Source organism: Mesocricetus auratus, unplaced genomic scaffold (assembly GCF_017639785.1).
Source record: "Mesocricetus auratus isolate SY011 unplaced genomic scaffold, BCM_Maur_2.0 Super-Scaffold_100676, whole genome shotgun sequence".
NCBI classification, from domain to species: domain Eukaryota; kingdom Metazoa; phylum Chordata; class Mammalia; order Rodentia; family Cricetidae; genus Mesocricetus; species Mesocricetus auratus.
In genome coordinates, this window is record NW_024429266.1 from 89,603,395 (window position 1) to 89,630,219 (window position 26,825).

The 26,825-nt window shown below is 42.2% G+C and overlaps 1 protein-coding gene across 3 annotated transcripts in view; it reads left to right on the forward strand.

The window, feature by feature from the left end:
• Positions 1-26,501, forward strand: part of Socs5 (suppressor of cytokine signaling 5) — a 40,660-nt gene extending 14,159 nt beyond the window's left edge. For 2 of the 3 annotated variants that reach the window (XM_013118517.3, XM_013118516.3), the window contains exon 2: positions 22,478-26,501. In XM_013118517.3, coding sequence (XP_012973971.1) covers positions 22,490-24,100 — 1,611 coding nt within the window. In that variant the 5' untranslated portion in view covers positions 22,478-22,489 and the 3' untranslated portion in view covers positions 24,101-26,501. Of the gene's footprint in view, positions 1-22,072; positions 22,380-22,477 lie in introns of those variants that run through there. The other variant, XM_040737348.1, reaches the window with a different exon arrangement.
• Positions 26,502-26,825: the final 324 nt, after the last annotated feature.

The window sequence follows — 26,825 nt, forward strand, 5'->3', positions numbered from 1 at the left end:
GTCCTGGGATGAACTTGTCTCCTTAGCAACAAGGTATGAACACTTTACAACAGGTTGTTCCCAGCTGGTTTTTTTTTTCCTCTCTCTCTCTTTCTTACTTTGAGACAGGTTCTCACTTAACTGCCTAGGCTGGCCTGGAACTCATTCTATTGCCCAGGCAGGCCTTGAATTTGTGATCCTTCTGTCTCAGCTTCCCAAGTAGCTGTATGCCTGTATCATTAGGCCCCTTGTCTCCTAAGATTCTTGTGAGAACTAAATGAGGTGACGAGTGTAGCACATTGCATTTGGCTGCTGTTCAGTAATTGTTAAGATTATTTGCTTTCAGAAGGATGTATCAAGGGTCCAGGGGAAGTGGGAGGTGGATGTGATCAAGACATGTTGTTTACATACATGAAATGGTTCATTTTTAAAAGGTTATTTTCTTCTACTTAGAAGGTTCAGCCTGAAACTTAACGCTGTTCTTACTTAATCTGTTATTACAGATACTGTTGGCAACTGTCTGTATTACAGAATGCTAATACTGCTTGATTTTTGTGAATATTTTCCAGAGGGAAGAACTATGACACTGCTTTGCATAGGTTGTTTTACTCTGAGAAATAGCTCTATTAGTATTTGTCAAGAATCTTTGTTTTAAAGAAAAACAGTTTATTACCTCCAAGCATAAACCATCTATCTCCTTAGGATACTTTTTCAAAAGGAATCAAAGTGCCATGAAGAGAAGGGTCGTGAAGATAAAACCATCATGTTTTAAGAACTTTCTTTGCTAGAAGCTTGTACTGTGTCTCCCAAAAACAGTTTCTGAAGTATAAAGGAAGTTAAAGTTGAAATTGTGATACTAGTTACCCAGGGTCCCATCTGGGTGGAATGGGGAGACCAGCAGGGCATTGCACAAGAAGACGGGTTCTGTTTTAAGAGCTTGATCGATTATGTCATGGAGGTACAGGATGAAATCTGTGCACTCCTGTTCATTGGAAATACAGTGTTTACCATGAGTCGACATGGAGAAGGAAAAGGCAGCCGCAGCTTAATGATTTTGCTTTTATAGAAATTTCTCTGGCATCAAAGAGAATAAATTTTTTTCCAGTAGGTAAGAAAATTAAATTAACTTCCTTCCTTTGCTTTCAGATGGAAGATTATTGACAGTAATTATTGGAAATTTGTCAGTGGTTTGCCTCATGCCTAGAAAATTCCAGTTCAGGTCCTCTTTCTAGTAGGCACAAGGGGCAAAAGAGCAATCAGTATCTCTGCTAACAAGTCTGGAAGAGCTGTCCAACCGTGTCTGTTCAGATCAGATGTGTGTGTCAGTATCCTATAGAGTTTTCCCATCGGTCGCTTTGCCAGAAGTGAGTTGCAGCTCTGTAGCCAACCACAGATATAATCAGTAGCCTGAGCCAAGACCAGAGCCAAGACCTTGGCTCAGATGCCCTTTTGAGTTTTCCATTTAAAACTTGGGTGTAAATTTCTTTGCCTCACCCAGGTGTTTTAGGTTATTAAAAACAACGTAAGATTGCTCTACCTCTTTGAAATGTTTTTTTTCCCCCTGAGGAGATGAATTTGATGTATCTGAAATGCTCTGAAGAGACAAGAATGAATAGTGGTGTTGAATGTAAATTCTTTTTGAAAAATCAACAGAGACAGCAGAACATGATGTGGATATGAAAATAAAATTGACTGGTGGAGGGCAGAAGGGGGATGTCTGTGACGTGAGCGTCATAGATGGCAGTAGTGACTGTTGGGCACAAGGTGCTGCATCTGTTGGATGTCTCGGAGGACTGGGTCTGTGCTGTGAGAGCCTGGGAAGGCCAGCCACTGGACGGAGCTAGGAGAGTGGAATTCTAAAGATGGCCCTGAAGATGGAGAGAGAAAGCTATGTTTGAGAAACAGACATTGGAGGGAAAGGGCTGTTGAGTAAGATCATATGGTGTTGTAGTGTTGAGTGAAGGAAAAGTAAAATTCCCCTTTCTTTTTACAAAATGAGGAATTGTTCATTTAGACACTGTGAACTTGATGCCCAATGAAGAACAGCCAGATTGGGGCAAATTTGTAGGCTGCTGGTGGACTGAAGAGTAATTGTGTGAGCTAGAGGTACATTTCCCATACACACCCAAGCTTACTCAGGGAGGTAAGGATTAGTCCTAGAAAACTGTAAATGCAAAAGCATCTGACTTTGCTAGGGGGTGGGGCAGGGAGACATGTAAAAACTCATAAATCAAATTTTAAATTTTCCTTTGGGGCCTGGGTAGTAAATGGAGTAAATCATGTGTGGTGCAGGTGTGAGGACCGGAGCCTGAATCCCTAGGACCATATTAAAAAGGAGGAAAACCTAGGGTGTAGGAGTGCGTACCTGGGACGGGGTATTGGGAAAGCAGAGACAGGAGGATTCCCAAGGCTTGCAGGCTGCCATCCTGAGTCCTTGAGCTCCAGGTTCAATGAGAGGCCTTTAAAAAGGTAAGGCAGAGGAAGACACCTGGTCTCCGCACACATACACAAACAGGTACACACATGGGGGTGATGAAGGAGTAGATTCTGATTTCTTCATATAGCTAGTGATGTGTAGAATGGAGACAAAATTCATGTTCATAGCAAAATAGCATCTTAGTGTCCAGGAGAATCCGAGCCTTCTGCTTGTTTTATTTGGGGCAGGGTCTTGGACTTGTATTATACAGCACCACCATGTACCTCGGTACCTTCTTCTGTAGGTAGCAACATGTCTGTATACAAGGGAATGCACTTTGTCGCTGGCATCTTTAGAAGCATATTTCCTATTTGCCAATTCACTGTAACTCGACACTAAACCCCGGCTGTTTGAGAGAGACTTAAGCTAATGTCTAGGGACTGGAATCTTCATTACTTTTTCCATTAATGTCCTGCGCCTCTCACCCTTGTTAGTCTCTTTTAACTACTTGTTCTCACATTTTCTTCAAGAAGTTTTTTTAATGATTTTTATTTACTTTTCATTTTACATATAACTGGGTTTATAGTATGAAATAAGGTTGGCATTTCCCAAGATCTACTTCTGTTTTAAATAACATTTTTCCCAACTTGAAAATTGATACACATTCAATATGTTTAGAAATTTTTGAAAGAAAAAATAAAATTACAGTAATCAATAGATCTTCACAGTGGTGTTTGTTGTCTATAAGTTTAAAATTATTTTAAATTTTTTATTTCATGTACATAAATGTTTGCCTGCATATTTGTATACCACATGCATTCCTGGTGCCTGGAGGTCACAAGGCATTGGATTTCCTAGAACTGGGATCATAGATTCTTGTGAGCTGTCAGAAGGGTGCACAAAACTGAATGTGGGTCCTGCATAAACAACAAATGCTCTTAGCGGCTGAGCCGTCCATCCAGCCTCTGTCCATAAGTTCTGTTCTGTTAGTAGATGTGCGGGCCAGCAGGTGGGTCACCCAGTGAAAGTGATTGTTGTATAAAACTCAAGACTAGACTGACACGGGTGCCTTGGCCTGCACACACACACACACACACACACACACACACACACACACACACACACACACGTCATACATGTGCACACATACACAATAATGATTTGTAAATGTTTGTGCATACGGAAATCAACTTAGATACAGTATTTTTAGTTTTCTTTTAATATCGTCAGCATTTCCAGGATACTCAGTGATCCTGAAACAGGCATCCTAGTCCAAGGAAGAACCTCATGGCAGAACCAGTCACACAGTACTACTGGAGCTCTCTGCTGATGTGCTATGGTGTATGTCTTTTGTATATAAATCCTAAATCCTTATCTGATCTGTTTCTTACAATACATTTATGATTGTGAAGCTGTGAGTAAAAAAGTTCTGCATAGTTTTGAAGTTCTAATACATGATACATAATGTTATGTGGACTTAAATTCTTGTATTATAAGAAAATGCTAAATTCCCATTTTCATACTAAATAGTTCATTAAAAGTCATCAAAGTTGCTCAGTAGATAGGGACATGTGTTGCCTCATCTAATAGTCTGAGTTCAAGTGCGTGCATGCAGGCACAAAAATTAATTTAAAAAGGCAAAGAAACAAACATTTGCCAAATTGTTAAGTAAAAATCTTGAGTCACATTTCAATTGACATCTTTAATAAATTCTTATATAATGAATGACCTTATTTCATATTTACCAAGTGTGCATCTGATTTGTGATTTTTTTCTACACACAACTTTTGCTATTTTCTGTTTTTCCCCCCTTATAAATTAAGTATTTGAATTATTTGCCATATGTTGAAAATGTTTTGTCCTACTTATTACCTTACAATTCTGCTCGGGGTATGTGTTTTGTTGTGAAGATGTCCCCAGTAGTCTGACTTTGAGAGTTTGGACACCTGGTCCCCAATGGACACACTGTTTGGGTGGTTAAGGAGAAGAGGCCTTGTTGGAGGGGAATATGTCATTCAGGGCGGCTCTAAGTGTTTAAAGACTCCTGCCATTTGGAGTTTGTTCTTTGTCAGTTCAAGATTCAAGCTCTCAGCTGTTCCTGCTGCCGTCTTTTGCCATGACTCCCTGCCCTGGTTGACTGTTATTCCTCTGGAACTGTCAGCCCAACTGTTCTCTAAGTTGCCTTGGTCATACTGCTTATCATAGCAGTAGGAGAAAATAACTAATACAGTTTTGGTTTTTGAGGTGAGGTCTTACTGTTTATCCATACTGGCCTTAAACTTTAAATTCCTCCTATGTTGGTCCCCAACCTCTTGGAGTGCTGGAATTACAGGTGTCAGCCAATACTCCCAGCTTTGCTAAGTCTTCTGGCCATCATTCGTTTTCTTTTGATTTCTTCTTCTTCTTCTTCTTCTTCTTCTTCTTCTTCTTCTTCTTCTTCTTCTTCTTCTTCTTCTTCTTCTTCTTCTTCTTCTTCTTCTTCGTTTTTGGGTTTTGTTTTGTTGTTGTTGTTGTTCTTTCAAGACAGGGTTTCTTTATGTAGCTTTGTAGACCAGGCTGGCCTCAAACTCATAGAGAACCTCCTGCCTCTGCCTCCCAAGTACTGGGAGTAAAGGCATGCACCGCCACCCCAAGCTTCTTTTGGTTTCTAATGCATTTTGATTCAGTAGGTTTTCCCATCACTTTGAGATGTCTTCCATAGTTGGCTTTTTTTTCCCCCTCACTCTTTGGGTACCTGCCACCCAGCTCCCAAATGAATACACAGAAACTTATTCTTACTTATGAATGTCTGGCCTTAGCTTGACTTGTTTCTAGCAGCCAGCTTTTCTAACTTAAAGTATCCCTTTTCTCATTACCTACATCTGCCTATGGGCTTTTTACCTTTATTCTATGTATCTTTCTTCCCTTCTTACTCCGTGGGTGGCTGGGTGGCTGGCTCCTGGTGTCCTCCTCTCTTCCTTTTCTCACTCCTCCCCTCTTGCTCTCTTCCTTAGATTTCTCCTCCTGTTTATGTTACACTAACAATTTCTTCCCACTGGTCCCCATGATCGTCATCATCCCACTTCAGCAGGAAGTAAATTTGAGAATTCCACGTCCCTTCTCCCTACTATTGATATTAGAGGATATTTACACCTGTTAGTGTTAATTTGCAATTATTTTAGGGTTGGGATTGGAAGGAGGTGTTCAGACTTAGGCATCCCTTTCAGATAACTTTAGAATTTAAGTGGAATGGATATATTTAGCTTAGGATAAGTAGATTATAACTTAATTATCACCCATATATATATATATGTTGTATATGTTTGAGTTTGTATCAAATTTAAATCTTCTATTTAGACTAAAAGGGGAATTGTAGGAGTGAACCCTACAAAGCTATCCGCCCATGAGGGCGGGGACAAGTAAATTAGCACAGGTAGAGATAAAGGGAAACGAAAGGAAAAAGGACCTCCCTTTTTGGAAGCCAGCCACGCTTCTAACTCCTAGCTTGTGTCTCTCTCTCTCTCTCTCTCTCTCTCTCTCTCTCTCTCTCTCTCTCTCTCTCTCTCTCTCTCTCTCTCTCTCTGGTAAATAAATATATTGTATCCCCCTATAGCATCAGCTATCATCATTATCTAGTCTGTGCCCACCAGCCCTGCCTATTTCTCTCTCCTGCCTAGCTATTAGCCATTCAGCTCCTTATTAGACCAATCAGGTGTTTTAGGCAGGCAAACTAACACAGCTTCACAGAGTTAAACAAATATAACATAAAAGAATGCAGCACATCTTTGTATTATTAAACAAATATTCCACAACATCTTCCATCTCTGATGTTTACAACTATAAATTTTACATTTTTAATTTTAGTCTTTTTGCTAAAGCAAGATCTTGCCATGTAGTGGTTGATCTGGTGCCTTGGCCTCTTGACCACTGAAGTGCAAGAGTCCACCGCCATGCTCAGCTGGTCACCACTGTTTTAAGTGGCCAAGTGGCAGATTTATCTGTTACTGTAACCCTTTGAGTTCTCATCCTTCTTAAACAACAATTTGGTCCTGCTCGGGTTTTGACAAAACTTCTCCCTTTCTCCTTCCAGAAAGGATGATGGGGTGATTGACAGACCAATGTTCACTGTAATTGTTCAAAACTTCTAAATATTTCAGAAACTTAAGAAACAATGGGAGAGAGGAAGAAGAATTTAAAGTGAGGACTTCCATTTAGGCTTTCTGCTGGTAACAAAATTTTTAAAAGGAGGAACTTGTTAAGTTCTGATTTCCTTCTTTAAATTTGTATTGGGTATATGAATGTTTTGCCTGCGTGTTTGTGGTTACTCCAAGCCTCCCTAGTTCTAGTTTCCTTCTTCCCTTCTGCCCTCTCATAAAAATAACTCTCATTTGATTAGCTAATCTTCTGAACTAGCTCTGTCAGGGTGACTAGAATTTTTAAAACCAATGTATGTCTTGTGGTTTCTCATACGTGCTTGGGGGAGAACACTTAGGAAACAGTTTGTCTCCATAAATCCAAGTGTATACCTGGAAGGTTGGACTTTTTATTTTAAAGAGTGTGTTATGTTATTTAACAAAAATGAAGACATATCCTATATTACGGTTTTGCAGGGTAACTCACAAACACAGTAGCTGCTTCTAATTTGCTTCACCCCAAGCATTTTAGTCAGGGTGGAATAATAGGTAATTTCTATTTTCTTCACTATTCCTTTATGTTTACAAAATGCATGAGAATTCTGGCACATGTCACAAAGAATCTTTCTGAATCTAGGTCAAGAAACTACAGACTAAGACTAAAGAGGGAAACACTTGAAGAAATAAGATGAAGATTCCTCAGATGGTTAGGGAGAACTGTAAGCATACACATCTACACATTAAAGGGCTCAAAGACATAGCTAGGTCTTCTGAAAACATTGGTCATCAGAAGTGAGTCAAAGTTAGCATGGCGGGCACGGTTTTAGTCTCAGCACTTGGAGGAAGAGACTAGTGAACCTCTGAGTTCGAGGTGGTCCTCATCAACATAGCAGGATCTACATAGTCTTGAAAAAAGAATGATTTTCAATTGCTTCTCGGCATTTGATGGGCCAGATTTTATTTCAATATTGTTAACACACTAAAGGTTTTTGATTGTCCTGTTTCAGAATACAGTTATTTCATGGAATGGGTAAAGAAGGATATTTGACTTGGGATTTATATCTGTAAGTTTAACTAGTATATTTCTGTACATTTATTAAATGAATCTAAAATATGTGATTTGGTTTTACCCTTTCCAGTCCCTTTCTCCGAAGAAGAGACTTAAGTTGAAGGTATTCACATTCTCTTTTTTCTTATGTGGGAGAGCAGCTAGATCACCTGTAAATAAGTAAGAAAAGAATCTACCAGAGAGGCTTCTGTTTTTGATTTATTGCAAGCTGTCAAATTATTTGAAGGTGGTTATTTCACTCTAGAACTAAATTGGGACTAAAAGAGCATTGTCTTAAATATGAAAATGAGTGGTAAATGTATCCTAAGCAATTTTAGGTTGAAAGGGAAAAAGAAAAGTGTTCTCCGAAGCACCTGAGTTCTTAGATGCTCTTTTGTGGTGTTTCTTTTGACACTTGGGTTGCTGGCATTATGAAGGAAGGGAACAGTTGGAGCACATTTACTCCACAGTACTCTTTGTTAAGTTATTAGGAAGGGCTCAACAGTTCCCCGGATTAGACACGTTTCTGGATGTAAGATACACACTGAGTTCTTCCACAGAGTTACTGGCTTTGTCTAGCTGGTTTCTGCTTAACTGCCTTTTGATGTGAAGAGATGTGAAGTGGCCTTGGTGTCTTACACCTGTGGTGGATGACTTCGTAGAGGCAGGACTGATGCTACTACCAATCACACATGGATCTAGCGTCCAGTAAAATGACTTGCTTACTCCCTGCAGATGGATACAAAGGCAAGAGAACCTCCCTCACCAGTAATCTCCATGGATATACAGCCCTTGCTTCTATTATTACCATAACCATCTCCTCTTGCATTGGTTATGCATCAGAAGCTACCCTGTTAGAGCCCCAAGCTGTATTTGCCTTATGTCATGCTATCCTCATAAGAGAGGTGGTAATTGTTGCTATTTTTAGATGGCAAGGTTGAGACGTCTCACACAGCTAATGGATGCTTGAATATGACACTGGGTCCAGCTAAATCTAAAGCTTGTGCTACTTGTGTTAGAGCCTAGAATCTGCCAGGGAGGCTGGCCCGATCAGAAACTGGTATGCTTGTTAGGATATCACATAAGGTACTTTTCCTTAAAGAATGAAATATTAGGATTTTATGCTTTCTAAATGTACAGTACCATAGAATACAGTTCAAACTGTAGCAGTGTTTTATAGACTAAAAAGGAATTTTGAAACTCAAAATGAGTAAGGATTATGCTGCTATACCTTGTTCAGGACTGCACAGATTAGCCATCCATAGTTTGTACTGTAGATGAGCCATGGCTCCAACTGGTAAGGAGCATTGAGGTGTCTCCTAGGAAGTAATGAAGGAGCTTGAGTGATTGATAGAACTCTCAGTCTGGCAGATATTAGACATGGAAAGATACTTATGTTTGTGGTATGGCCTGGAAGAACCAAAGGGAAATTGTGTTTTAAAAGGAAAACCCTGAAGATGCGAGACAGAGCTATAGCATGGTCAGCCTCTGCTGTGTGTCTTCTGGGAGCCCAAGGCCTTACGTATATGGTTTCTAATCCTCACATCAGACTCACGGTGTAGGCCTTCCTCTTTACACCAGTGGCACACTTAGATTCTGAAATGGGAAGTGGAGAAGCTGGGGTGCAGCCTCCTCCCCTTTCTAGCCTGCACCTTTTTTCATTCCGCTGCCTCAGTTGAGAAGCAAAGTGCTAGTTTGGCCTAAGAATAGGGTTTGAGGTGGGCCCAGAGCTTCCCACCATGTGACACTGCAAGCTAGAATTAGGAGATAAGATTTAAGAAATGAAAAATGAAACATTATCTATTTTTTAAATTTAGAAAAGATGACCTTAAATTGTCCTCCTGTAACTGAGGGATATTATTATGTAACACATAACTCATAATCTCTCTCTCCCTCTCCCTCTCCCTCTCCCCCTGCATAGAGAAACTCAAGAACTTCTTAGGTACCATCTCTTTATATTGGGCACGTGGTAGCAGACACACTTAGCATCAATGAACTTCGTTTAAATCATTAGTTACAGTGCTAGCAGAGCACTACAGGCATCTTGCAGGCTTTCATTGTAGATAGAGAATAGAAACCAGCATTCACAGTTGGGGAATTATCTCACTGAAGAATGCTTTCCTACTATGGGCAAGGCCTGGGTTCAACATCCCTCCCCAGTAGTACCAGGAGAAAAATAAAATGAAACCAGAACATCCATAGTTGGGCTGTGAATAACACAGTTTAGTCTGGATTCATTTCGTGAGTATATTGATTCGTAGGCCAGGAGTTTCCTTTTAAGCTTGTGTTTGCGGCCTTTGTCACGTTTTAATGATAGAGCTTACACTGGGAGGGTAGACTAACCTGTCTATGTCAGATGTCTTCCTCTTACTACCCATGTTTTTCTTTAAGACAGGGTCTCTTGTGGAACCTGGAGCTCACCGTTTTGCTAGACTAGCTGGCCACCGCTCCTCTCCCCCAGTCTTCTTGTCTCTGCTGTCCCTCCTTCAGCACTAAGGCTGTAGACCGCACCAGTCCACCCATGTTTCTGTGGATCCTAGGAGATCTGAACTCAAGTCTTCATGTCACACAGCAGGCACTTTATCCCCACCCGATGTAGCTGCCCTGTTTCAACACCACATTACTGTGTTTGGAGTAGCCATGTGAGGACTAGTTACCAAGTTAAAAAGAGCATTTTGATATCACTTAGCTGGTCATTAAAAAGTCAATATACTATTTTCCAAATAGTTTGTTTTGAGACATAGTCTTGCTATTTCTTTAGCTCAGGCCAGTCTAGTTTCTTATTTGATAGTCTCGTTGTTTTATTGTGTTAAAAAATCTATATAATTTTTAAAATATTACATAATATTATGGAAAATTATAAATTTTAAGGAGTACCTAAAGAATAGTTAATGAGCAAAAAAAAAAGCAAAAAAAAAAACAAAACATGAGCCCATTACCCCAACTAAGACAGGAAATATATCCAGTGTTTTAGAAGCCTCTGGAGTGACTCTCTTAATTCTGTGTTTTCCCTTCCAGTAAGTAGCTGTTGTCCTGACTTTACTAATGTGCTCTTAATTTTTATATTTTTGTTACAAATGTATGTTTAAGCAATATATTTTGGAGGCTGTTTGAAGACAAATTTTTTTCATAATGTGTAGTAACCTGTTCTTAATCTGCTTTGGGGATTTTTGTATATTGATAGAAATAGTTTGTCTCCTATAATTCTGTGATATGGATATATGGGTGGACTGATGAGTGCACTTACATGTTCGTGTGATAATCTCAATGGCAGCAGTTTGAAAGTTAAACCTAGTTATCTTTCTCCAAACCCCGACTTGCCTTTCACGTCCTTTCTCTGAAAAGGCATCTTCATTACCCATTGCGAAAGCTGGAAACCTGCCCAAGTTCTCTTGAGGCCTCCGCCTCTTTCTGCATCCTCAGTCCGTGTAGATTTGACTTCTGAACATCTCATCACCATCTCTGTTGTTAATTGGGCTCTTTGTTTGGTTTTTTGGTTTTTATTGTTGTTATTTGAGACAGGGATTCTCCGTGTAGTTCTGACTGTCCTAGAACTTGATCTATAGGACAGGCTGGCCTCAAACTTACAGAGATCCCCCTGCCTCTGCCTCTGCCTCCCAAGTGCTGGGATTAAAGGTGTGCACCACCACCTGTCAGTTGTTGACTGGGCTCTTACTTGGCCCTGTGAGCTTGTCTCAGTGTGGGACCAGCGTGGCCTTGTTCCTGTAGCATGGCTACAAAGCCTGCTTCTCTCAGCCCCACCTCCTAGGCTGTGGCTTCTTTTGTTTTTTGTTTTGTTTTGTTTTTCGAGGTAGGGTTTCTCTGTGGCTTTGGAGCCTGTCCTGGAACTAGCTCTTGTAGACCAGGCTGGTCTCGAACTCACAGAGATCCGCCTGCCTCTGCCTCCTGAGTGCTGGGTGCTGGGATTAAAGGCGTGCGCCACCAACACCCGGCTTTCAGCCCCTTTTCATGCCCTGCACTGTGCTCTGTCAGAACACTTACATATCCTTCCTTCTGTCCTAATTCATTCCTTTTCAGTCCTCAGGACAAAATTTTAGGGGATCCTGAAAAGAAAAACTTTGAGTTAACTGTCGAGCTGTATATTTGTTGTTGAAGTCTCTGCATAATGGGAAAGTGCAGGACTTGTCTCAGTTTCTGGCTAAAGTAGTCTGTGACGCTGGATCACCTCAGCTAGTCACCTGGAAATTGTTATGAGCAGTTTGTACTCCAAAGCTGATCTTTAGTTGGCATAATGGTGGTGTCATAGTCCTGGTGAAACTGTCATTATGGGGCCCCATCCTCCTTTTGGAGACTTCAGAGGTTGCTGTTAGGCATGGCCATGGTTCACAGCAGAAAACTGATAGAGAGTCACACCAGGAATCATGTACATGAAGGTAGACAAAAACCTTTTTCTAGAATTTGTTAGTACTCTATATGATCATTAGTATCCTGACAAAAATTATGAGATTAGTAGTAATACAATAGTCCTAAATATTTGTTTTCCTTCTGTTCCATATCAGATGGCTCTTCTGACATGAGACAGATTTTATATTTTACTTTAACAAGCATGCTTGGGTTTAGAGAAGGAGAGAGCCACACTCCAACTCCAAAGCCAGCTTTTAATCTTTAATTGGACAGAGACTACAAAAAGACCAATCATATTATATTTCTGTATAGAAGTAAGAAACAAACGTTTGGGAAGATTTATGAAATTTACCCTATTGTAAATGTGATATGCCAATAGGCCAGTTTACTGTTCCTTTGGGGCAGTTTTTCTGGATGATTTGTACTTTTTCTTCAGATGTCTCATTTGTCCAGCAGTTTTCAGATACCTTAGCTGAATATCTTTATTCTCCTAAAAAGACAAAGAATAAAAGCCTTCTCCAACCCTAAATTTTGGGGAGGTTCTCCTTGGCAAATCATTTGTTAGTTTTACAGGTTAGTTTAAACAGCCATGCTTCTTGATTAACAATCATCTCTTCTAATTTAGAGGTGCCTTGTTCAAATCGAATCTTTATCAATTTTGATGGTATCCATATTTTTTCTTCACCTTTAGAAACAAAAGCAAAACCTCTTCCACAATGTAACACATGTCCTGGTTTCCATTCATAGGTCAGCACTTCTTTGCAGTACACTGGTTGGTTTAATTCTGTAGTTTTCCCTATTACCCAATGTCTCTCTGCAGCTGTTGTTCCTTTCACATTAGCATTCAGAAAATTCAAAGTTAATAAAACACTGTGCAATCTGTTTCTGGGGTTCTTTGTTATCCCTTTCTGTTTATTTAACATGTCCTTTAGAGTTTGATTTGATCTTCCTATAACTGCATGCCCTGAGGATTGTGTGGCATATCTATGATATGCTTTAGGATGATCCTTCAAGACATTCTGGGCCTGTAGGCTGAAGATGGATGCCCCAACATTACAGAGAAACTTTGGGTGACTGAGTTTATATATTATCCTTCTGGGGTCTTTGATGTGGTTATGGTTATGGTTTTCCTTAGTTATGATAAGTTACATATAAAACTTTAGACTAACAAAGATAGGATAGATGATAGAATATTTTTAAATGTTGCCAAATGTAAATGGACTAAATATTGTAACTATAGTTCTTGCTTGATAACCATTTTGTTATATATAATTTTACTATGTTAAAGTTAAAACCTTTTTGATGTAGACAGAAAAGAGGAGATGTACTTCTGTATGCTGTGAATATATGTTTCTTTTATTGGTTGATGAATAAAGCTGTTTGGCCAATGGATAGGCAGGGTGTAGCCAGGCTTGAAGTATAGGCAGGGCTGCCAGGCTAGGAGAGTTCTGGGAAGAGGAACACAGAGGATGAGGAGAGAGAGGGACAGAGGGAGAGAGGGAGGGAGGGAGGAGAGGGGCACACATGCCATGTAGCTGCCAAGGGAGAAAGGGGCCCAGGCATGGTCAGTAAGCCAAGACCATGTTGAGTTACACAGATTAATAGAAATGGGTTAATGATTAAGAGAGAGCTAGTCAATAAGAAGCCTGAGCCATCGGTCAAACAGATTATAATATACACCTCTGTGTGTTTATTTGGGACTAAATAGCTACAGTTGAACTGGTCGGGACAGAAACTTCTGTCCACACAAAATTCTGAGTATCCCCTTCCCAGAGAGGTCCTGTAGGGAGAGATCTTAGATACCTGTGCCACTGGCCACCATGATAATTTACACCTGTTTAGAGTTAGTTTTCAATTGTTTAGGATTGGGATTGGAAGAAGGGCATCTCTTTCACATAAGGTTAGGTTTAGATGGAATAGATATGCTTACAATGGGATATAAGTATATTATTTTATCTTCTGGTAATTTATAATGTTTATCACAATTCATCATACTGTGTAATGTGTCTTCTTTGCATAAATATCCTTATCTTCTATGTATATACTTTATATATGTTTGAGACATTTTATATATTGACACAATTTAGTTTTGTTTCACGACTAAATCTTATCTTTAGACTAAAAGGTGAATTGTAGGGAGAGATCTTAGATACCTGTGCCGCTGACCACGCCTGCTTTGGGCGTGGTTACAGGTGTATATGAACGTAGGAAATAAAGGGCTGTGCAGGGGGACGCTGGCTGTCACTTGGGGTTCCGGTCAGGTCTTGGAGAGCAGTGGAGCACTGACCTTAGTTTCTCGACTTCATGTAAGTGACTTCTCCCTAATAAAATATCATATGACATCCCTACCTTGTTTAGCTTAATATTTCTCAATAAGTTCCTAATCACCAGCTGTGAAGCTAGGCTGTCTGATGTGATGGTTAGGACCTTGTATTATTTAGTGTTGCCATCACTTAGCCTACTGTTTGCAGAGGAAAGGTTCTTACCTGACACAGTCTGACACAGTTGTCTGTAGATCTTAATAAAATGATTCACATATTAAAATCTAGCTCTTATTTTAGCCAATGTAATTGCACTGTTGTCAGCGTTTAATTAGGGAGCTGGTCCTATGTTGAGATGAGGGCATCTCTTTGCGGGTTCCTACCTTCTGTCTTACAGAACTCTATCCCAACATACCATCTAAGAAGTCAGTTTGGGACTTTTAAGTAGACTCTCTTGATACATTCTAAATTTAGAATCTTTATAGGTCTATGCTACATGATTTTTCAGTTCATTCAACTATTTTCATTGAATATTCCAAAATCATTCAACTTCCTGAATTCCATTATGTTAATCAGCATTAATTTAATCCTATAATTTAATATAAGTGGGATCAGCAGGTTTGGAACCCATCAAAACCAATAGTATAGCTCAGCTAGGACTCCACAGTTATTGAGTGCACATACAGTCCCTTTATTGATACATTGTGTACATTGTAGTAGTGTAACTTGGGAGGTTGAATTATACATCATTTAAACTCAAAACAACTTTTATGTAGATCTATTGCATGTGTTTCCGCCTAATGTTACACAGTAGCAACACCAATAAATAGCCATCTAATGGATAGGATAACACAGACCAAGTCACAACATATGTTCAGGTAATTAAAAATAAATAAGTTTTTTTATGCAGTTCTCAGATTCTTCTAAGATGTTTATAAATATGACAGCCATGCATTCCTAGGATTGTGGGTCAGCCCTAAAGGTAGTATTAATATGGCATTATCATTTTCCAAACACTAAGATGCCTGGAGAATAGCAGGAAAAAAACTTGCATCTCCTGTACTGACTTGACAGAAATACTTTAATCAGTCCACAAGCCCCCATTTTCCTACTGTCATTGAAGTACCTCATGTATGAGGGTCTGCTGAGCTGAGTCTGCTTCTACTGAGCAGTAGAGGGGGATTTGAGTTGGGCTGGAGTCTTTCTGCCTGCTGTGGCATGCAATGGCTTAAAAACCTACTGAATCTGTTTATCATGAAATCTGGGATAGTCCCATTGCAATGCACTCCTGCAAACTATTTCAATTCATTTGTTTTGTAGAAAATGTGTAATAGGTTTGACGTAAAGAGCCTTTGTCTGTACTGTTTAGTTTTCTATGTAAATTTTTTCTAGTAATGGAATTTGACCTGATTTCTGTTAATTCTGATTTATTATTCTATTAAACGGGAGTTTTCAACAAATGCCATTTAACTTTCAAAAACATTATATAACCAACTTCAAAGTATTGCTCTTTGAGGAAATTAATAACCGTACAGAGAATTGTCTTGAATGGCTGAGCATGTGTAGAAATGTGAAAGACTCTGACAGATGTGCACCTTCATTCTAGAAGTAGATACACTTGACATTTAATAGTTTTTACCTTATCCAACTTTGTATAAAATCACAAAGTAAAAGAGTTGTAATGTGTACCTCATAAGATTTCTACTCTAAACCAAGTACATTTCCAAAAATTTAGCAACAGAAACTCAAATGTGACATTAAGATACTTGAAATACATTCTTGATTTTTGTCTCAATGATGATTCACTGTCAGCATTTTTAAATTTGCCACTATTATACCACACACATACACCCATAGTATTTACACACACACACACACACATACATCCATAGTATTTGCACACACACACACACACACACAGCAAAAACAAAACAAAGTAGGCCCTACAGTCTTCCCCAAAGACAGTCTGTTGAGTATTTTGTCACAGTGCAGTCTGGGGAGTCTCCATATGAAGAGAAGTGACTTGCATGTTCCATCTGTGAAACCTCCAGGACTTCGGTGCTAGAAGCTGCCTTGTTGTGTCAAGCTTCCTCTGTCATTGTATATCCTATCCTGAAGGAAGGTAAACTCAAAAAAGCTTCAGGAAGTCTCCGAAACTGACCAGTTTCCCTAGGCCCTTCGCTGCCAGAGTAAGCAGTAGTTAGCAATAAAAGCTGAAAGTCCTCTTCATATGAGTGGGGCCAGGCTGCAGAGAAGACTGAGAGACCTGGCCAGCCTGTGTAGAAGCAGAAACCAGCTGAGCTGCCTGTTAAGGACACTCTCCATGTCGAGCTGTCTCTAGGCTGCGCCGTGTGCTCCAGGTTCCCGGCTTTGTTAGCTGTCTGTGCTGGGGTGGGCTTTGTTGATGCAGCTGTCTTGGAGTCATTTCTGTTCCTGTAAGTGACCCCAGTAAATGTCACAGTTCACCAGGTTGCACTTTGGTGGTATCTTAAGTCTGTCGTGTCTGGGATGAGTAGAAGTGCGTTGGCTCACCTCAAGAAAAGTTATGTCACACAACATGATTGGTGTAGTCCCAAACAGGACCAAAGATGAGCTAGGGAGAAGAGAGTACACAGTCCTGGCATGTGTAACAGGGCATGCACCCAAGGCCGAGCAGCCTGAGCGGGGAGCATCCGTGGAGGAAATTCTGACAGAGTTGACCTCTTCTGTATGGTATGTGTTAGTGTGCCTTTTGCTATGACAGCAGTTGCGTGGTTCTTGTCCTGGGTAGTAAGACATGCTACTGAGGCTGAGCCATTAGGGTTAGGAGTGTCTGTGGGAGGAATCCCAGAATGTCAGTCGTCATCTGTGTGAGATGGGGTAGCACACTTACTTGATGAGTGAGGGCCCTGAAAACAGTTAAAGGTTTAGAGGAAATCTTGCAGTCTTTGAGATTACCGCAAGAGGGTCGAGATTGTCAGCAAGCAACAGCAGTTGTGGTGAGTGGTTAGAAATGCATCTGAGGCCAAGATGGCAGCAGCCAAGCAGGACCTTGTTTGTGTAAAGGAACAGTTGCGACAAGGAGGTGCTGCAGCACCCTCCATCTCAGCCTGTGGCAAGTGACGTAGACAAACGAACGGGAGGCTGGGAGCTGGTGAAAGTGATGGACGAGCCCTCGGATCCAGCCTTTAATAGAGAGGGGAATCTGTGATCCAGTGTGCGGATGGGGAACTCAGCCATGGTCCTGTGCAGGAAGTCAGGGTGGTCAGGAAGTACTTAGCACCTGAGCTGCCAGAGTCAGGGAAGAGAAAAAGAGCCTGCTTCAGCCTGGCTTGTGAGACATGGGAACCAGTGGGACCAGTCTGGAGGCAGACAAACTGAGTGAAAGGCGGTGAGGCTGTCTGAGGGAAGTCAGGCCCCGATGGAAGGGCCCACCAAAGCAATTAGGAACTCTTGATTATCTCCATCTGAGATCCCTACAAAAAGCAGGAGGTGGGGGACCACAGAGAAAAAACAGACACTTTTAAGGGAACTACAAATAGGAGAAGCTGTGTTTGAACCCCAGTTCACTGAGCCAGATAGAACTGTGTTAAAAAAAAAAAAAGGATGGTTGGATCAGCAGGGACCTCAAGGCTGGTGTGGAGCTTCAGTGACCTTACTGAGCCCTTTCGCAGAACAAGATCTTTATAAAAGAGGAAGTTTTGACAGATGTAATTAACTTACACCAGTATGTAAAGAGTACTCGCTTATTAAGAAAACCTAGCGGTGATGAGAAAACGGGAGCCTGGCGGTGGTGGTGCACGCCTGTGATCCCAGCGTGTGGGAGGCAGAGGCAGGTGAATCTCTAAGTTCGAGGTCAGCTGGTCTACAAAGTGAGTTCCAGAACAGCCAGGGTTACACAGAGCAACCCTGCCTCGAAAAAACAAGAAGAAATGAAAAAGAAAACAGTAAAGCAGAGGAGGAGGTCTGTTGGGGTTCCTCAAAGACAAATGTAACAAGAGTTGTGTCCAGCCGGAGTTCCTGGGGGGGGAGGGGGATGATAGAAAGCCGATTGTGTGCTCAGGGACTTCTGGAAGACCTTAAAGCCTGAGAAGACGCCTTACCCGTGATAGAGCATTGCAGGTTAAGATGATCAAGCCTGTCCCAGGTTAGGTAATTATCCCCCCAGATTGAGGAGGCTGCATTTCCCTCCAGGAAAAGTTATGGTGGACTTAGTTTGCCCAGTGAGGAACTCCCCCAACAGCCAGGCGTGGTGAATGAGGAGGCAAAAGCTACAGCTCCATCCACAAACTCTAGGGCCTGTCTGGCCCAGGGAGCCAGCGGTGCAATAGGGGAAAGCAAGACCACATTCCCCTTTGGCCTGAGGAGGTCTGTGTTCATTAGGTGTGGAGAAAAATTGGGAGGCTCCTTGGAAGGGCTCCCGGATATGGAAACACAATGGCTCAGAGAATGACTAACAATTACAGGGAACTAATTAAGTTAGCTCTGCCTGAACATGCTTTGTACCCAACCTTGATCTGTGAAGGAAGCAGTTGATGCAAAACAGATGGAGCCTTCCCATGTTGCTTATGTTTGACTTTAGTATCTCCTTAATTGCGCACTTCTGGGGTCACCTGTCACTTGCTGAGAACAGGTGGCAGCAGACTTACAGAGTGCTTCACCAAGGTCATCTTCATAACTCCACTGTTTGGTATGGGATGGCTTCAGGATGTTCCTTGTCTTCGTGTCCTCTGGGAAAGACTTTGTAGATGACTAGATGCACTGGTACTTCTGTACAACCCTGCTGGGGCTGGGTTAATCGAAAAGAGGAAAAAAAAAACCCAAAGCCACACTACATGGGACCACAAGGTTATTGAGTGGGAAACCCAGCGCCAGGGGTGGTCTATGTTCCTGTGAGTTGTGTGCCAGGGAAACCCCTGAGACCCCCCCACACAAACTCTTGTTCCTAAGGACACCACATGAGCATGCTATGACTGCAGGACATGGAGAAACTAAGCTGGGTGACTACACTGGGAACTCCCACCCTACTGACTTTCATAGTGCCAGAAGGGGCTATGCAGGCTGCTGGGGAGAACTTTCACAAACTTTGTTGCTTGGCTATGGACCTGTCATGCTGAAACACCAAAGTGCCAGGCAGAATGTGCCTGCTGGTGCAGCAGTGGCTTGGCTGTTGTGGACAAGAACAACAGCCTTTGGATTGGGCACAATCAGGAGTTCAAGCCTGGTACTGTAAACCAGATCAAAACCTATGGAGAGTGATAGGTCCCAGCTGGGAAGCAACTTCTGTGGTTTTTCCAGATGGGTGTGATATCCTTGTCAAACTGTCTAAAGTGTCTCCTGAACATGTCTATGTCTATAGATCAACTGAACGCATAGCCACTGGTGAAGCTTCTGAGAACGAGTGACTGTAACTGTAACATGGGTGCCTATTTCTTAGTCATAGGTGGACATCTGTAGTCACCCCCTACAAGGCTCAGGGGTCTTGGCTGAAGAGGGTGCAGAAAAAAATATAAGAACAAGAAGGAAGGACGGGTGGTGGTGGCACACACCTTTAATCGCAGACAGAGGCAGACAGGTCTCTGAGTTTTAGGTCAGCCTGGTCTACAGAGCTAGTTCCAGGACAGGCTCCAAAGCTACAGAGAAACCCTGTCTAGAGAAAAAAAGAACAGTAGGGAAGGGGTGGGATCTTGTCTAACAGTTTCCTCCAAGGTTAAAACATTCCATCCTGCAGAAAGCTCCCTCAGCAGGAAGGTAAACATCTTAAAATAGCTTCAGGAAGTCCCTGAAACTTAGCAGAGTGTCTAGGCTCCGCCCTGCCAGAGGAAGCAGTAAAGGCTTGTATGTTACATACAGTTTCTGTGAAATGCTCCTTTATGAGGCTTTTGTTGTGGTCCATGTCTTGCCTGTCTACCCCAACCCCAAAGGTCTCACCATGTAGACCTTGACTGACCTTGAACTCACAGAGATCCAACTGCCTGCCTCTGCCTCCAGAGTGCTGGGATCACAGATCTACCACTATGCCTAGCCTGTCTGGGGTTTTTTAAAATCCCTTTAAAGGGAGAGATGACTCAGTGGTTATAAGCACCGACTGTTCTTCCAGAGGACCCAGGCCTAATTCTCAGTACCCATATGGTCAGTCCCAGTAACACTATCTTCTGGCCTCCATGGGCACCAGGCACATGCATAATACACAGGCGTACATGTAGACATACAAAACCTATACATAAAAATAAATTAAAAAATTAAATCATCTTTAGAATAATTCCTATAAAAACTAGTCACAGGCCAGATTTGTTTAGGATGATTCCAACTCTACTGCAGAAGTTAGAAACTGAAGCCAAGTCTGTCAGGAAGTATAAAAGGAAGCACATTTCAATATGTCCTATTGAAGAGGAAAGGAGAAGACAGTGGACATCGAAAGGCTTAGCACAGTGAACATGAAGGTTTTCAGAAAATAAACACAGGTCACGAAGAGACGAGAAAAGTTGGTACAGTGTGTGTTTTCAACAGCTACACTTGAAGCCAGAAAATAGTGGGATGACGCCCTCATACTCAACCAGGGTAAATTATTTCTAAGCCAGGGCTTTATTCTGGAAAAATAAAAAAGAATGAAATAGAATGATTTATGATAGAAGAGAAAAACTTGTTGGAATAATACTAAAAGGAGAGGCCCAGGATGGCACTGCTGGGTGTTGTCAGCCTTCACTGCGGGTTGATGAGGGTCTGTTGAATACTCAGTAAATAACAAGAAACCTGAGACATGAGAGACACTTACTCTAGGGAAAAGAAACGTTAGTGTAAAAAAGGGAAATGACTTACTTACCTTTAGACAGTATTCGCATGGTCATAGTGAAAACAGTAAATATTAATTTAACCAGAAAATAGACTTTAGCTCTTTTGTGGAAGGAAGGTTATGGGAAAGTGTACATTGATACCATGATTGAAAATGAAAACCCATAGTCATCAGACAGTCTCTAGTAGTAGAAGGCCAGTTAGGAATAATGCGCTTGTTATCTAGAAACAGAAAAATACCTACAGAAACCGCTAATTAAGAATTCTAGGTAATTTTCTTGAGTCTCTGGCAATGGGCAGCAAGAATAGAGGACTGTGGCTAAGGGCTGTGTTTCTTAGTTTAAACCTTTTAGCGCAGGGTGTGGTAGCCACTCCCTTAATTCTAGTATCAGAGGCTTTGCAGGATTGCCACAAGTTCAGAACTAGAACCTCAAACCAAGTAGCCTTCTAACAGAATTTGAACTTGGCACTCTGAATTGGGTAGAACTTTATAAATTCATAAGGAAGTGAGAAGAAAGGAACTAGGATAGGGCTGAGATGTTGGAAAAATACACCTGCAAAGATAGGTAAGTCACCAAGAACATGGCAAGAATTTGCATGAAAAAGACTTGTGAGAAAAGAGCTGCCATCTTCTAACAGCTCTCCATACTGCGATGAGGACTGTGTGTCTGCTGCGGTTTTTCTTTATTTTGGGGGAGGGTGAGGATGGAGATAGCAGGTGTCCATTACTGTTGAGTTTACTCCTCCACCATGAACACTAGGGAGTTTAAACTGAAACTTACTTTCTCCTTCTTCACCTTTTCCTTCCTGTTCAAACTTCTTCAGAATCATGGGTAAAATCGGATACATTGTGGAGTGAGGATGGAAGATGTGCTTTAACAAGAGAGAAACCCGTTACTGAGAACATCAGGGAAGGGTTCCTAAGTAATATTGGAGAAATTGCTGTCTCAAGGGTTTGAACTAATTTTAAGGTTTACATAAATGTGGTCTTGATTATTAAAACTTTAAAAATTAAAATTTTAAAAAGTAACCTTAGGTTGCATTGTACACACACACACACACACACACACACACACACACACACACACACACGTTCTTTCCGTCATGCAGGGCCAGAGGATTGGACTCCTGTCAGCAAGGTTGGCAGCAAGCACTTTTATTCACTGAGTCCTCTCCCAAAACCTGGTCATTAGAACTTCTGAAATAAAGCACACCTTTTCCCTTTCGATACTTGAGGTGAGATGCAATTCCGTGCCCTGATGGTTTCGACTGTTGCCTGAACAAAAAGAAGGCAGAGTTTGAGGTAGCTTGTTTTCTGTCAGCTAACGTGTCATCTCGGTGAGGGGAACTGGCAAGGGGGACTGGCCCGAGTGGCACTGGAGGACCCTGCTGCTGCGCAGAGCGAGACGGAGCGCTGTGGGCACCGGGTAAGGCCTGTTCTGGACTGCGTCGTCGCACTCCCCGGTGCTGCGTTTCCCAGCTGTGTGGGCCTCAGGGTAACTTGTTCTTCTGTTGTTTTCTCTAGCTCTTCTGATCAATGGAGAAAGTGGGGAAGATGTGGAGCAACCTGAAACACAGGTGCCAGGCTCTGTTCAGCCATGAAGGAGGAGTTCGCAGCGAGAGTGTGGACATGAACCCCAGCAGGTGTCTGTCTGTCAGAGAGAAAAGCACGGGTCTGGGAGAGTCCACCCCCCAGCAACAGAGCAGTCCCTTAAGAGAAAATGTGGCCTTACAGCTGGAACTCAGCCCTTCAAAAACCTTTTCAAGACGAAACCAAAACTGTGCCGCGGAGATCCCTCAGGTTGTTGAAATCAGCATCGAGAAGGACAGTGACTCGTGTGCCACCCCAGGAACAAGGCTTGCACGAAGGGACTCCTACTCTCGACATGCCCCGTGGGGAGGGAAGAAGAAACATTCCTGTTCCACGAAGACCCAGAGTTCGTTGGATACTGAGAAAAAGTTTGGTAGAACTCGAAGTGGCCTTCAGAGGCGAGAGCGGCGCTATGGAGTCAGCTCGGTGCACGACATGGACAGCATATCCGGCCGAGCTATTGGGAGCCGCTCTCTGAGGCAGAGGCTCCAGGACACTGTGGGTTTGTGTTTCCCCATGAGAACTTACAGCAAGCAGTCAAAGCCTCTCTTTTCCAATAAAAGAAAAATTCATCTTTCTGAATTAATGCTGGAGAAATGCCCTTTTCCTGCTGGCTCAGATTTAGCACAAAAGTGGCATTTGATTAAGCAGCATACAGCTCCGGTGAGCCCACATTCAACCTTTTTCGATACATTTGATCCCTCACTGGTGTCTACGGAAGACGAAGAAGATAGGCTCCGAGAGAGAAGGCGGCTCAGTATCGAGGAAGGGGTGGACCCCCCTCCCAATGCACAAATACACACATTTGAAGCTACTGCACAGGTCAATCCATTGTATAAACTGGGACCAAAGTTAGCCCCTGGGATGACAGAAATAAGTGGGGACGGTTCTGCAGTTCCACAAACGAATTGTGACTCGGAAGAGGACTCAACCACCCTGTGTCTGCAGTCACGGAGGCAGAAGCAGCGCCAGGTGTCTGGGGACAGCCACTCGCACGTTAGCAGGCAGGGGGCTTGGAAAGTTCATACTCAGATCGATTACATACACTGCCTTGTGCCGGATTTGCTTCAGATCACGGGGAATCCCTGTTACTGGGGTGTGATGGACCGATACGAAGCAGAAGCCCTTCTGGAAGGGAAACCTGAAGGCACGTTTTTGCTCAGGGACTCTGCGCAGGAGGACTACCTCTTCTCCGTCAGCTTCCGCCGCTACAACAGATCCCTGCACGCCCGAATCGAGCAGTGGAACCACAACTTCAGCTTCGATGCCCACGACCCTTGCGTGTTTCACTCCTCCACTGTCACTGGGCTCCTGGAACATTATAAAGACCCCAGCTCTTGCATGTTTTTTGAACCCTTGCTTACGATATCACTGAATAGGACTTTTCCTTTCAGCCTGCAGTATATCTGCCGCGCGGTGATCTGCAGGTGCACCACGTATGACGGGATCGGTGGGCTCCCTCTGCCGTCAGTGTTACAGGACTTTTTAAAAGAGTATCACTATAAACAGAAAGTTAGGGTTCGCTGGTTAGAGCGAGAACCGGTCAAGGCAAAGTAACCCCTGTCCCCAACGGGCATTACCTAGGTCTGCTCTGGTGTGTATCAGACAGTACAGCCATAGGAAGCACAGAGTCGGCCGCTAGGTTTGTTTGCCCAGAATGTGAGCTTGGCCATTAGCCTCTATCCAGTGGAATCTTCTGTTACTCAGACAAAGGTGCCTAGAAACAACAGATGGTTTGCAGGTGTCCAGGGCTGGAAAACAGCTAGTTAGGGAGCAGCTTGGTTTTAAATGGCTGTGACGACTGAGTGAGGAAACTCCGGGGCATTTGCTATGGAGAATTCTATTTCTTACTGAAGAACAAATAATTAATATTGGATGGGTATTTCAGCAGTGATTAATGTTTGAAATTATTTTTTCTAAGATTTTTCTATAACCTTCCAAAAGCAGTGATGTTTGTAGTTAACTATAAATCAAGCTTTGAAAGTCCAAAACAAATAAGAAAAGACTGCCTTCCTTTTAGAGAAAAAAAATGCAATTTTTCTGGCCACGGGGCATTGTGCAGTGTCGATGTGGTTTATGGCCAGTGTCCTTTTGTCTCAGAGAAAGAGACTCTCAAGTAAACTGAGGTCTCTAAGAGTTCTTCAGACTTCAGACCTAAAGGTTAGTAGTAGACTCTTGTTTCACAGCCCTAGGTATTCATCTGGACTGAGCGCTGTGCCTTCAGACAGGCATGCAGTTGGAGTTTCGAGTGGGGATTCTTTCTAAGCTGACACGTGCAGTCTGCACATTGTTTCATCAGAATTGGATCTTTTCCTGTGCCCTTGAGTTTGTGAGCCCAGAGGGAACCGACACTAGACGATGCCCAGACACATCGGATGAAAGTGACTCCGCTGGTTGCTGATGTCGAGTCATGTTAACCTATAATTAATCATTTGGATGGCAGTTACTTATCTCTTCGTTGTAAGCTCATAGCTGCATTACTTAAGTACAACTTAGAGCATTTTAGTGCAGTTAATTCTTCACAGAAAACCTAAATTGCTGATTTAAAAGGTACTGTACAACCATGATGTCTGTAAATAACCTTACTTGGCACCTTTTTGTCACTTAGAATAGTACGTAATACAACTTGAGTGAACGCTTCGGGAAGTATTGTCAGATTCTAGTGTTGCTTATCTGTGTTGGACTGAGTTCTCGGCTCTGTCCTAAACATTTGCACTACAGTAGCCAAGTTCATTCTCGTTGTCTGTCACCGTGCTCTGTCCTTGCTGGTGAGCGCTCCTGGGGCCCACGCCAGCCGTTGAGGGGCTTTTACATCCCTCTGGCTATCACCGGGGCTGCTGAAAAGAAACGCTATATCTGTATGCAACACTAACCCTGTGACTGCTAACGTCTGTTTCTGCTTGCTGTGCCTTGTTCTGGCTGCTTTCTCGTGCTAATAAAGTATGTTGGTGTCTGCCTTGTATATCTGCTGTTTTATGCATTTGCCACAGTTTCTCTTGTACGTGGAATGGTTTGGGGTTTTTAACTAAGCATTACCTGACAACTTACTGTAGTTAATGCAGGTTCGCCTGCAACCCAACGCTGACCTGTCAGAATAAGCTAAATCTAAACCAAGTGCTCTCTAGGGTTAACCTTAATCGAATCCTATGGGAGTGTCTGTAGTTAGCAGGTTACGACAGAAAACCCAGAAGTGACACCCTGGCGATTTCTCTGCTGCTAGTAAAGCTGGAGCTGGCAGTAACATAGCAGAGGAACATTAGAGCACCCAGCTGCATCACAAACAGGTTACAGGAAGTCTGTGAACCGGGACACAGCACCACTTAGCGGTTTGGGGACCATTTTAATAGATGATAAATGCCCAAAATGTGGACCTTTAACCAAAGACTTGTCCATTTGAATGCAAAACGGAGATGGAAGGAACTTAGATTCTCTGTTACTTGTAGTATAAGTCCCTGAGGAACATATACCAAAGTGTCTGAGAACTTCATCCAAACCTACTTTCAAAGCATAATGTGCAATTAAGTTGTTCTGATGTAATTCTATTGCATAATTGTTGGGTCTGTTTTTTGAGCTTCCAGTGTACCTGGAAAGTAACCCTCTTGAGGAAAAGAAGTCCATGCTGAGGACTGGGGGAGAGAGACTGTGAGCAAGGGATGCTGTGAAGAGAACTTGAAACTCCGAGAAAGCACTTGATGTTTTTATACGCTTGTAGCAAAGTGATGTTCTCACTATAGTTTTCTAGGAAATGTTAATGCTTTTATGTATTTCAGAAAATTTCCTGTGTTATTATGCAAATTGTTTTAAGTGTGTAACTTGAGTTTGTGTAAGCATGTGTACACTGTGCTAAACAGCACTTACGTTTCAGTTGTGTACAATATAAATATGCAACTTTGAGGTTCAATTTTTTTTTTGTTAAAATGTTAGTAGCTTATGTTTAAAAAGAGAAAAATCACCAGCATGAAAGTGCACCGAAGTCTTTCTTCACTGTGTGTTTCTCTGAGTCCCATTGTAGCCTGTTCACTAAATTTGTGTTTTTATGTTCTGGAGGTGGGGAGGGGTGCATTTTATTCCAAACCAAGAAATGCTTCAGAAGTCGCAGTACATTTTTACATCGGGGTGGACATAATTACATTGGGGGGGGTGCTTCTGTTCGTGTCCTCATTCTTTATTCCCTGTCCCTGTCCCTCCCACCGTCGTCCCTCACTTTGCCTGTGTATACTGTATACATACTTATATTCACTCTAATATGCGTTTATACATATGCGTGTTTGCACACTTAGTG